We start from the raw sequence: 11,998 nt of genomic DNA, 5'->3' as shown, positions 1-11,998 counted from the left end.
GAACTCTACTGTTCTTTCTAGCTCTTCTAGCTGGATCTGTGCATTATCACGCACAAGCTGAGTAAATATTTCTCTATTTTTACTTAAGTTTGGTTCTATTTGGCAGCTATGTGTGAATCTGGCAGGGGAGGAGGCTGACCTTTTTGTTCTCTCTTATTACTATTACTATGGATTGGGGCCCCTGGTGACACAGTGTGTTAAAACGCTGAGCTGCTGAACTTACGGACCCAGGGTCAAATCCTGGGAGCGGAATGAGTGCCTGCTGTTAGCCCCAGCTCCTGCCAACCTAGCAGTTCAAAAACATGCAAATGTGAGTAGATCAACAGGTACCACTCCGGTGGGAAGGTAACGGAACTCCATGCCGTCATGCCAGTTGCCACATGACCTTGGAGATGTCTATGGACAACGCTGGCTCTTCGGCTTAGAAATGGAGATGAGCACCAACCCCCAGAGTCGGTCACGATTGGACTTCAACGTCAGGGGAAACCTTTACCTTACCTATGGATTGCCAAATGTCTTATTTTTAAATAACCAAGCAGTTATTGAATCAAGCCAACACTGGAATCCAGGCCTACCAAGAGCCTTTGCCAGAACAAGGCGGAGGTTTGAGGCCAGAAACGCCTCGAAAGGACAACAGGTGAGTAAGACGTACCTCAGCAACACCAAGACACCCCGCTCGGCCCACCCCCACCCCCCTTTATCCACAGAGAAGCCAGCAGGATGGAGGGCTAAAGGCGGAGCAAATCCCCCCGCCCCATTTGCACAGACATGCGCACGCATGCACACGCACAGAGCAGCGGTGAACATGGAGGGGCAACATGGGCCTGGCAACACGGATGCTTCCGGGGGCCTTCCTGGGATGCTGGGGGGGGGGTTAATGTGGTTCTGGTGAGGGCGGGGTGGGGGTGGGAAGGGGCACCACGCACCTGCTTGATGGGGATGGCCCTCCCGCTGCCGATGGAGTCCGCCTTGCACTCGGGCCCCTTCTTCTCCCGGTCGAGGTCCGTCCCTTTCCGCGACTGGAAGACAGAAGCAAAGGAAGAGGGGCAGCCGTTAGCGCTCCAGGAGGTGGGGGAGGGGGCAGGAGAGGAGCCCCCACCGCTTGACCTGCGATGCCCTAGGACGGGGGGGGGGGGGGGTGGGGGTGGCCAAGGGGATGCGATGGACAAGAGCGGCGTGAGATGCGGAAGCGGATGGAAGCGGAAGCGGAGCCGGAAGCGTCGGAGGCGGCGGCGGCGGAAGCGAAGGCCAGAAAGAAAGGCACGAGCCCTACTAATCCAACCGTTTATTTGGTGAACACACGGCACCACCATACAAAGTTCGCGGATGTCACTGGGCCCCAGCGAGCCCCTTACAAAAGAGCATCAACAAGAAACAGCAAGTTTACACTGAGAACAAGATTCTTTGGAGAAGAGAGCGAGAGAGAGAGAGAGAGAGAGAGAGGAGAGGAAGAAGAGAGCGCAAAAACTCCAGATCACCACCACCACCACCACCACCACCACCATCATCATCTCAATAAATAAACGGATCAATAAATAACGCTGGAGGACTACAGTCCGCTGAGAAGCAATCCACCAAGATGCTTGCAAGACAGTAGGAGGAAGATATCGCAAAAGTCACGGCATGGAACACAATCAGTACATCCAGAAGCACAAGAATGGCAGGAAGGGAGCAGCCATCGTCCATCCGTCTGACAAGCCCTTCCGTCTGTCTGTCTGTCTGTCTGTCTGTCCGTCAGGCCGGCCGGCCGGAAAGAAGCACCGGACACTCAAGAGGGGTCAGAAAGGAGCCGGCAGCCCCCCGTTCCCAAAGTGAAGAGGAGCTCAGAAGAGGAGGAGGAGGTGCAAAGAGCTTCTCTTTCCGGAGGAAGAAGAGGAGGAAGAGGAAGAAGAAGAGGAGGAGGAGGAGGAAGAGTCCATGCAGGAGGAAGGAAGGAGTTGGAGAGCGAGTAGCAGGCGCAAACAGTGGCAGCAGCGGCAGCAGCGGCAAAGCATCCCTCGGCCCCTCCGTCCGTCCATCTGTCCATCTGTCCGTCCGACGGTGCTCCGGTCTTCACATCCGGGGCTCCTCCATCCGGCACACGCCGCGTGGACAGGCCTCCCTCCATCCGTCCGTCCATCCCTCTGTCCGTTCGCAGCCCAGCGCCTCCCGGCTGACCGCTGGGCAGAGCAGGCTCTCTCTCAGAGACTTTGCAAAGAGGGGCTTAAGGAGGGGCTAAAGGCTCCTGCGCGTCTCCAGGAGGAAGAGGAGGAGAGGAAGAGGAGGAGGAGGAGGAGGAGGAGGGGCCCAAGCGGAGAGCGGCGGGCGGGCGGGCGGGGGCAAGTGGCTAATCTGCGCTCACTCCCAGTGCCTGTCCCTGATCCGGCCCTGGAGAGGCAATGAAAAGGGAGAGAATTGGTACTGAGCTGCCTGCGGGGAGCCACCACCGGGTCTTTCTTCTAGTTGGGAAGGAGTTGGAAAGGCCTTTTGGTTGATGAAAAGTTGGAAACATTGGCACATATCTGCAAATATCGAGAGAATAAAGAGTTTGGCATGTTATACTCAGAACACGGGGGAGGGAGGCCTGACGGTCTGCCTGCCTGCCTGCCTGGTCCAGGAAAGGGCCTCACCAGTGGGCACCAGTGGGCACCAGTGGGTGGGTGAGGCAGCGAGGAGGCGCATGGGCCGCACGGGAGGGAGCGCTGCCTGCCTGCCTGCCGAAAGCTGGAGCCTGTCTCCACCTGCTGGCCAAAGGCATAACGGCACCCCCTCCAAACACAGGGAGGGGACAGCAGCCCTGAATCTGAATTTGGGGGGGGGGGGCAGCAAGAGGTCTTGGGGGGAGAGGGGTGGGAGGAGCAGCAGCCATGGAGCCAGAAAGAAACACAAGACAGATGGGTGGGAGAGTGCCAATGGGGGGGGGCACCGGAAGACCGCCTCCCCACCCCAGCAACAAGGGACCCCTCCCCTGCACCTGCCCTTCAGGACCACCCCTCACTCGCTCCCTGCGAGGACCCCTCCTCCACCTGAAGGACAGGTGTGCCACGCTCCCTGCCCCAGCCAGTCAGGGCAAGCGTTAGCCAGAGAATGCCGAGAGCACAAGCATGTTCCAACGTCAGAGGAGGGTGCAGCCGGGGAGGGGCCAAGAGGCCAAACCGAGAACGAGCAAACGATTGAACAACTGAACGAGCGAACGACGGGCTGAGCACGAGCACAACTGAACGAGCGAACGAATGACGGGTGAACGGACGAGCAGGCAGGCGCAGCGCCACTGGCCGCAAGAGCCACAAGGTGCAGGAGCAAAGCGGAGCCACAAGGATCAGAGGGGAGCAAGCAGAGAAGTGCTGAGGGAGGGGCAGCAGGGAAGGCGTGCAGTGGGGCACCCAGCAGGGCAAGCGGGGCAGGGGAGAGAGAGAGAGAGAGAGCGCACCACAAGGGCAGCCCCATGGGGGAAGGGGCTGGGGGGGTGCGCATGGGAAGCAGATGCAGAAGCAAAGCTGGATGGTGGGGTGGGGGCAGTGGTGGCCCCTCCCTGCCCAGGTCCCCCCCCCCCCCGGGCCAGGGTGCTGCTCTGGCGCCTCAACTGCCAGCCAGACCAAGACAAGGCCCCCTCCCTCTCCCCTGGCCATGCACTCACACACATTACCCCTGGCCCAAGCGCACACACTGCAGCCCCCCATGTGTAAATATGGGGCAGGAAGAGGGTCCCTGCCCCTCCCCTACCTTCAAGGGCACAGGATATCACTAAAGGTCACTTTCTTGGGGGAGGTGGAGGACACAAATGAACTATTGTCAATCAAGGCACTTGGCAATGGGGGTTGGAAACAGCACCTCCCAGGACCCCCACTCCCCCCATGGGTTTCTCCCCATGCTCCCAAAGCAGGCCTCCCCCACAAAACCTTCTAGGCTGTGTGTGGGAGGGGAAGCCTGGAAGAATGCCTGCGAACCCCACTGGGTTTGTGTTGGGTTTCATCCCTGGACTGCACAAGTCCCTTGTGCTTCCCGTCAAGTTTCCAGCCCTCAATGAGGAGCTGGAGCAGAGACAGGGCTAAGCTGAGGGATTCCTTCTCCCACATTCTTATGCATGCTTCCCAAAAGGGCTTTTTCTCTCTTCTTGACTGCTTTCCTCCGCCTTTGATGACTTCATGATAGAATTCCTGTGAGGAGAACCTCCTCTTCTGTTTTTTAAAAAACTGCCCTGGGTTGACCATGTGGTCTCTACCATTTTTAGTCTTCTACTTTTATTTCTGCCTATGGGGATGCGCATTTTGCCTCTCTGTCATAGACTTTTTACCTTTTACCTTCTTTAGAAGATGAGACTGAATAAGCTAGAGAGCTCCAAGACCTTTTCTATCAAGAATGTACAGTAGAGTCTCGCTTATCCAAGCTCCGCTTATCCAAGGTTTTGTATTATCCAACGCAGTTTGCCTTTTAGTAGTCAATATTTTTGTAGTCAATTTTTCAATAAATTGCAAAATTTTGGTGCTAAATGCATAAATACAGTAATGATTACATAACGTTATCTTGTACTGAACGGCTTTTTCTATCCATTTGTTGTAAAGCATGATGTCTTGGTGCTTAATTTGTAAAATCATAACATAATTTGATGTTTAATAGGCTTTTCCTTAATCCCTCATTATCCAACATTTTCGCTTATCCAATGTTCTGCCAGCCTGTTTATCTTGGATCAGTGAGACTCTACTGTATTTATTTTCCTTCAATAAATACTTTTGAACCTAAAGTTCTGACTGCAATCCTGAGCCATCCTAAGGAATAGAAGCTTATCCAGGCTCCCACAGGTAAGTTTCTGCTGGTTATAAAGTTTCCTTCTGGGACTCTGCTACATTAATTATCCCAACTGAGGGTTACTTTGAATCTAACAGCTCAGATTCCCCAACAAAGGGTTATGGGCCCAGCACGCTTCTGCTGCACAACTCTGCACAACTTCCTGGGAAGCCTACAAATGGTGCCATTGTGGACGTGAAAGGAATAAGAAGCCGGGGTCTTTTTGCAGGGATGGCAAATGAGATGCCGGGAGGGGTTCCTGGGGGGAATCCTCCCAGAGAGAGGAGCCCCTCCCCTCTCAAACCTGGCAGCCCAAGTCCCTTCCTGTCACGCTCCACAATGGGACATGGGGTGGGCAGCATCCCTTGAGAAAAAAGCCAGCCAGCACAGTGGTCACCTTAGCCCTGCCTTTGGTGGCACCCCCAACTGACCCCCTGCCCAACACCCCTCTGCTGCACAGCAAATTCATTTCTGACTGACGCCAATTCATTTCACAAGAGGGGGAGACCCAGAGATGATAGGGGCCCAGGTGGGGGGGGGGCAGAGGGGACCCCCCCAGACACACGCTCCCCAACTCACTCCGACATGGCCCCCTCCCTTCTGCCCCTCCCCTTCCCCCAACCTGGCCTAGACTCACTGTGAAGATGTTGGAGCGGCGCTTGGACTGCTTGCGGATGGGGGTGGGGGTGTTGGAGGCGGCGATGGTCTCGATCCGCAGCTCCCTCTGGCTGATGCTGGGGGTGGAGGGCACCGAGGAGGAGTAGTCGCTGAAGGCCCCGCTCCCGTTGGCTGCCTGTGGGACAAGGAGGGGGTTGAGTGGCCGGAGATTAGGGTGGGGTGGCCGCCGGACCCCTTTCCTCTTTTCGGTTTAGCCTGGGCATGGGCCAACTTGGGCCCTCCCTCCAGGTGTTTTGGACTTCAACTCCCACAATTCCTAACAGCCAATAGGCTGTTAGGAATTGTGGGAGTTGAAGTCCAAAACACCTGGAGGGAGGGCCCAAGTTGGCCCATGCCTGGTTCAGCCACAACTCGGCAATAGTAAGAGGACAACATTTAAATGGGCTTAACTTCTTTGGGGGACCCCTTCCCCTCTCTGTCTGCGCTCAGGTGTGATTGGCTGCAACTGTTAAGGTCGCTTGAAATCCTTGAGAGGTCTGTATGCAGCCAATGGACCAAACACTGTGCAGGTCAGGCCTATAGAATCATGACCTTTCTGACAGAAAATCTCTGCGATGGCAGCACTGAAGGTGGGAGAGCAAAGTAATATAAAGCCTCACAATAAGCCACAAGGCATTTAGACTGAGTCCCACAAGAGGGCAGGAAAAGCCCTAACTTGGTGGGCTAAGAGACCCCCACAAGCAGTGCAGGGGGCTGAGTCCTTTGCAGGGGCGTTTAAGTTGGCCTTGGGGGCTGGATCTGTCAGGTAACCAGTCTCACCTCTGCTCACCCGTCAAACCACTTAGGCAATGGCAAAAGTGGCACCAACCAAGAACAATAACTTTGTTGATTTTATCTGCTGAATCCTAGCGGCACTGAAAGCTTTATTTACATTAATAGGAATTCTTTGTCCTTTGCCCTTCTAGCAATCAATCAGGGCTCGCTGCAATTAACCTCTTGACTGCTGGAATGCTTGCCAGAACGAAATACACACATCCACAGCAACAATAGATTAAACATTTCACCACATATCAACAAAATTGAGGATCCACTCAATCCGCCCTCCAGGTGCCTTGCCACAAACTAGTAGTTGTTGCCAATGTGACACAAAAACATTCATGGAGGTTAAGATCTATGAACCATCACAGAGGTTAAGATCTTCTGAAGAGGCCCTACTCTCAGTCCCACCACCTTCGCAGGAGTGTTTGGTGAGGACAAGAGATGGGGTCTTCTCAGTGGTGGCCCCTCCCTCGGCTGTGGAACTCCCTCCCTAGTGGGATTAGATCAGCCCCCTCCCTCCTGTCATTCTGCAAACAAGTGAAAACTTGGTTTTGGGAGCAAGCATTAGGCCCAGCATAATTACCTGTGCACTACAGTTGGGATTGGCTTTGGATTGAGGAATATGATTATTTGATTATCTAGCTTTGGATCTATGCACAGTAGTCGTCTAATGTTTACATATACATTGTCTTAATGTTGTTTTAAATTGTAGTTTAACTGCTTTTAATTGGTGTTGTTGCTGGGGCATGGAATAATGTCACTCATGTAAGCGGCCACAAATAAATAAATAAATATTTATAAATAAATAAAGGCTTCCTTTCTCAACACTCCGAAATCTGAACTGGACTTGACCCTCCGTCCCCGTTCCTGTCCACTTCTGATTGACCCCCCTTCACAAAGAGGGATTCACCCCCCCCCAGCAGAGTCTCACCTGGTTGATGTGCACAGAGGGGATGGAGGCGGCCGAGACGGAGGAATGGCTGGGGGAATTGGGCAGCGACTTGCACGGGCCAATGGAGAGCTGCTGCTTCTTGCGCAGGGCCACCACCTTCTGGGCCACTGTGGTGGGAAAATGGGGTGGGGGTGGGGGTGGGAAGAGTAGGGTTCAAGGATTAGATTACCCAGGAAGGAGGAGCTCTTTGGTGACAGCTTTACTTTGTCTCCGAGGGCAGGGTGGGCCAGGGAGGGGGGTCACCCTGCCACATGGAGGCTAGTGGGAGAAGCCCCCCAAAGTCATCGCCAGCAGCAATAGATCACTGTCGACAGGAAGGTGGCAAGTTCGAAGCCTGAGTTGGATTGAGCACCCGATCATTAGCCTAGGTCACTGTCCACCCAAGCAGTTCGAAAGCAGCCGAGCTGTGAGTAGAGAAATTAGGGACCACTTAGCAGGGAGGTATTTTACAAAAGCATGAAAACGCCCGGTGATCCAAGGGAAAATTCTGCGATCAAAAAGGGCTCGTTGTCATAGCAGATGGAGCAACAGCTCCCCCTGTGGCTGGAATCGAGTATAACCTCCAAGCACAGAAGTTGGAAAATGCCGAAATACCTCTCTCTGTCTGTCTGTTCTGTATGTCTACAATGGCATGGAATGTTTGCCATGTATGTCTACATTGTGATCCGCCCTGAGTCCCCTTCAGCGTAAGAAAGGCAGAAAATAAATACTGTAAGAATTGGGATTTTTCTGGGATTTTGCTTCGGGGGGGGGGGGGGGGCAATCTATCCTAGCAAACCTTTTGTATCATTATCCCAATACCCCCATGCATATGGGATATATTGAGCATGATGATCAGATCATGATATCAATAAACATAACAGTTTAAATAATAAATGTAAGGCCTTCTCGCGAACCACCCTGAGATTTTTTTTGGGGGGGGGCTGAAGCCCCTCAAGCCCCCCCCCCCCCCCCGGCCCGGCTACATGCCTGGGTCCAGGTAAATGCTTGTTCTGTGTAATAATGTTTTTACTAACTGTCATGTTTAAATTTATTGTTTTTCTAATGTGGAATTTTTATTATAATATTGTTATTTTATACTTTTGATATTCATGAAATTGTGGCATTGAATGTTTGCTGTTTATATGTATGTCAACCGCCCTGAGTCCCTCTGGGGAGAGAGGGCTGTCTAGAAAATAGGTTTTATTATTATTATCATAGTAAGTAAATAAAGTCTGTGACAGCCCTCTCTGCTGGGAAACTCAGACCCAGGGAGGGCCTGGGTCTGAGAAGTTGTTTCTGCGGCCAACCTGCCCCCAACCCCCCCACTGGCCTCTGCACCCCTCTCTCCCACACCCCACTGCTCCTCCCGCCCCCCCCGCCCCCCCCGCGCCCACACCTACCATCCTGGAAGACCCGCTCCACGTTGAGCCCATAGGTGGCGCACGTCTCGTAGTAGGTGCAGCGCTTCAGGTCATTGGAGAGCTTCCTCGCTCTGGAGTCGTCAATCACCCGGGGGTTGCTGGCACTGATGGCATCTGGGTGGAGGGGGGATTTGGAAGAGGGATGCGTTGGGGTGGGGGAGACATGGGGAGTGTCACCCCCATGCCCCTCCCACTCAAGGAGCCCCAAAGCAACAAGGTGCAGGAGGAGGAGGTGCTGAAGGCCCCCCCCCCCCATTCCCCACCACCAGCCCATAGGTAACAGGAAGACCCGCTGCCCCATGCTGCCCCCTGGTTTGGGGGAAGGTGCTCCTGAGAACAGCTGCTGCCCCCCCCCACCCCTTGTTTTCTGTCTGGAGGAGTCTGTCTGGACACAGAACTGGAAGGGAACATCTCTCTCACTCCTGGAACTATACTATATGCCAGGCCTGTACTGTCAGAAATATTAAAAATTAACTAGGTATTTTAATTCCAAAAAATGTGAGTCAAGCACTGAAAGGGTTAAATAAGCTTGTGTCGCCCTAAAGAGAGTGAGTAGGCCGAAGCCTGTTAGAGTTAGTGGGACAAAAGCTAGAGACGTCCTGAGGTGTGTTTGTCAGCCTCAGTGAGAGAACGCCTCAGTGTGAAGTAGGCCTCCGTGTGAGACAGACCCAGTGCGAGACGCTTCGGTGAGATAAGCATCAGGTTGAAGGTTTCATGTGTGAAGCTCCAGTGTGAAGACTGCTGTGTGTAAAGCTACTGTGTAAGTTCATTGTGAGAGGAGGCTCTGTGAGAGTGAAGCTGTTTATCTGCATGAGAAAGAAGCCCAGCATGGAAGCAACGAATGAAGTATAAAGAACTTTATTTGTGTTATGGAAATCTTGTTTTTTAAATGGTGCAACCATATTATTTTGCTACAAAGAAAAGCCTCCAAAGGAAGAGATAACATTGGACTGTGTGGTTTTGTTCCTTTTATCACTTTTGGCTACTGGTGCTGGGCCACGCTGCTGCTAATAAGTTACTCTGCTGTGCATTTATGGGGAGGGTCTTTTGTTAATAAGCCCACTTGCCCAACATGCACAGCCTGCGGCCCTCCAATGGAACTCCAACTCCCAGAAGCCCTAGCCAGCTTCTCCAATGACCAGGCATTCTGGGAGATGAAGTCCAATACATCTGGGGGCCACAGGTAGCAAAAAAACAAAACTGGGTGAATTTTGTTGTTACAGTCACAGACCAGGAATGTACAACTTTAAAACATTAAAAACAGAGGTTTTTTTTAAAAAAAAGCTTTAACATGAAGGGACTACAGGTTGTGCAGGCCTATGTCATACCCCCTCTGCCCCCCCCCAAGATGCCCTCCCCCAGCCCCTGTGCTGACCAATGACCACCTGACCAACCGCCTGCCCCCGGCCCCTCCCCCGGGGAGCTCACCTTGGGTGCCCACCAGGACCATCGGGACCTCGGAGGTGTTGCGGTAGCTGCAGAGCCGGACGTAATAGTTGTAGACGGTCTGGAAGCTGATCTCGTCCTCCAGGCTGAAGACAAAGACCACCGCGTCCACCCAGGCCGCAAACTGAGGAGAGAGGCCACAGGGTGGTGGTGGGGAGGCCTTGCTTTGGGGCCAAGGAGACCCCAAGGGCAGCCCAGTCCACCCCCTTCAGCCAGGCAGGGACACCCAGTCAGAAGCCCCCACCCAAGAGGGAGAACCTTCCTCTCATGAAGGCCATTCCACAGGTGCATTGGGGGGGGGGGGGCTCACCTGCAGCTCAGGGGGCCCTCCTTCATCCCGGATCAGCAGCAGGTAACTCTGGCCGTCCACCACAATCTCCTTCTTGAACCGGCCGCCTGGGGAAGCAGACCGGAGGACGTCAGGGGCTCAGGCTGGTTGGAGGACTGGACCCTCCCTCCGCCTGGGGTCACAGCACCCAGGGGGGCCCAAGGAAGCGGGCAAGACACCCCCCATGCCAGGAACCGCTTCTCCCACCCGCCCCATAGTCCTCCCTCCATCTTGCCCCCTCCCCACATTTAGCTCACCTTCGGGGGACTCCTCCTGGACGTAGGTCCCAGTCAGGTAGCGATGCACCAGGGCCGACTTCCCACTGGAGAGGTTTCCCACAATCCCCTGCGAAACAAAGGCCAAGTTGAGGACCCCTGCGCTGGGGGGGGGGGGGGGGGGCTGGTGGATGAGGGTCCGGTGGGCAAAGGAGTGGGCTCAGGGGGGAGGGAGGGGGTGGGAGGGGCTCCACGCCTGTGTCTGGAATGTGCTTTTCCTGCACGGCAGGAGGCTGGACTAGATGTCCCATGCAGCCTCTTCCAACTAGGACTCTATCCCATTCTACGAGGAGAGGGTCTGACCCAAAACAGTCCTTCTGGAGCCACAATTCCCACACCTTGGTCCCACTCCTGCTGCCATCGTGGCGCCACAGTCCCGAGGTGTCCTGGATCACAAGGTATTTTGAATCTTGGCCAGAGAAATGCAACTACAAATCCCAGAACGCCAGGGGGTTGTGGGGGCAGTATAAGCAAGACACGAGAGGCCCCTTTGGCCACAAAACCGGAGGAGAGATGGACACTGACCAGACCCCTGCTATCCACTGGCTCCTGGTCCCTAACAGCTGATCAGTGCCCCCCCCCCCCGCCCACCTCCTTCTCAGTCACGGATAGCCAGCAGGTGGCGCCATGTCCCTTTCCAGAAACTAAAATCCCTGCAGCCCAGGAAGGGTCAATCCAGGTACTCCAGGTGCACAATTCCAGAGTTTTGTGAGGCAAACTTCCCTGGGATCAATCAAGGGACCCTCGCTCAGTCAAGCCCCCCCCCCCTTGCCCCTAATAGCCCTTTTGCTCTGCAAGGCTAGTGTTTAGGGAATCCCAAGGGTCACCATGGAGAGATTGCCACCCATGCCCCCTCCCCAGCCATGACCCCCATGATCCCCCCCACGGTCGGTCAGTCAGTCACTCACCACTTTGAGCTCCGGCACCGAACGGCTGAGGGTCCATTCCTGGCTGTTCACAAAGGAATCTGCAGAGACGGAGGGAAGGAGGGAGGATTGAGTAGGCCCACACAACAAGCAGCGCTCCTTCCACAGCATGCCACTCTCTTGGGCCTCTCTCTCTGCCCATGTGTCTTTCCAAAGCCAGCACCTGTGTGGTTGGCCCCACAAAAGGTAATCATGGGGAGCCTATCCTGGCCTCGGCAAGGGTGCTGCCCTTTGCTTTGGGCCATCCCTCCGTCTGTCCAGTGGCAGCCCAAGTGAGAGGCAAGGCCAGCAGAGGGGGAGCTGCGGTCTGGACTGACCACACAGCAGGGGCTCTCAGCTCTTCTTGAACCCCTTCCCTTGGCTGGGTGTGTGGTATGGGCCATGGCAATGAAGGGGGGGGGTTATGCACTCAAGCCAAACCTGTCAGCCTGGCTGCACCCCCTCCCCCCCCCCCCCGCACAGGGGCC

The 11,998-nt window shown here is 54.7% G+C and overlaps 1 protein-coding gene across 2 annotated transcripts in view; it reads right to left on the bottom strand.

Annotated features, from left to right (window-relative positions):
* Nucleotides 1-11,998, bottom strand: part of agap3 (ArfGAP with GTPase domain, ankyrin repeat and PH domain 3) — a 64,934-nt gene that overhangs the window by 20,140 nt on the left and 32,796 nt on the right. The window contains exons 2-9 of one of the 2 annotated variants that reach the window (XM_062957342.1): nucleotides 11,514-11,572; nucleotides 10,588-10,675; nucleotides 10,313-10,398; nucleotides 9,985-10,126; nucleotides 8,536-8,670; nucleotides 7,133-7,260; nucleotides 5,402-5,557; nucleotides 927-1,019 (exon numbers count right to left, since the gene is read on the bottom strand). In XM_062957342.1, coding sequence (XP_062813412.1) covers nucleotides 927-1,019; nucleotides 5,402-5,557; nucleotides 7,133-7,260; nucleotides 8,536-8,670; nucleotides 9,985-10,126; nucleotides 10,313-10,398; nucleotides 10,588-10,675; nucleotides 11,514-11,572 — 887 coding nt within the window. Of the gene's footprint in view, nucleotides 1-926; nucleotides 1,020-1,270; nucleotides 2,502-5,401; nucleotides 5,558-7,132; nucleotides 7,261-8,535; nucleotides 8,671-9,984; nucleotides 10,127-10,312; nucleotides 10,399-10,587; nucleotides 10,676-11,513; nucleotides 11,573-11,998 lie in introns of those variants that run through there. The other variant, XM_062957343.1, reaches the window with a different exon arrangement.

The sequence above is a fragment of the Anolis carolinensis genome, chromosome 6, assembly GCF_035594765.1.
Source record: "Anolis carolinensis isolate JA03-04 chromosome 6, rAnoCar3.1.pri, whole genome shotgun sequence".
NCBI lineage: Eukaryota > Metazoa > Chordata > Lepidosauria > Squamata > Dactyloidae > Anolis > Anolis carolinensis.
This window is presented reverse-complemented; position numbering and strand designations above follow the sequence as displayed.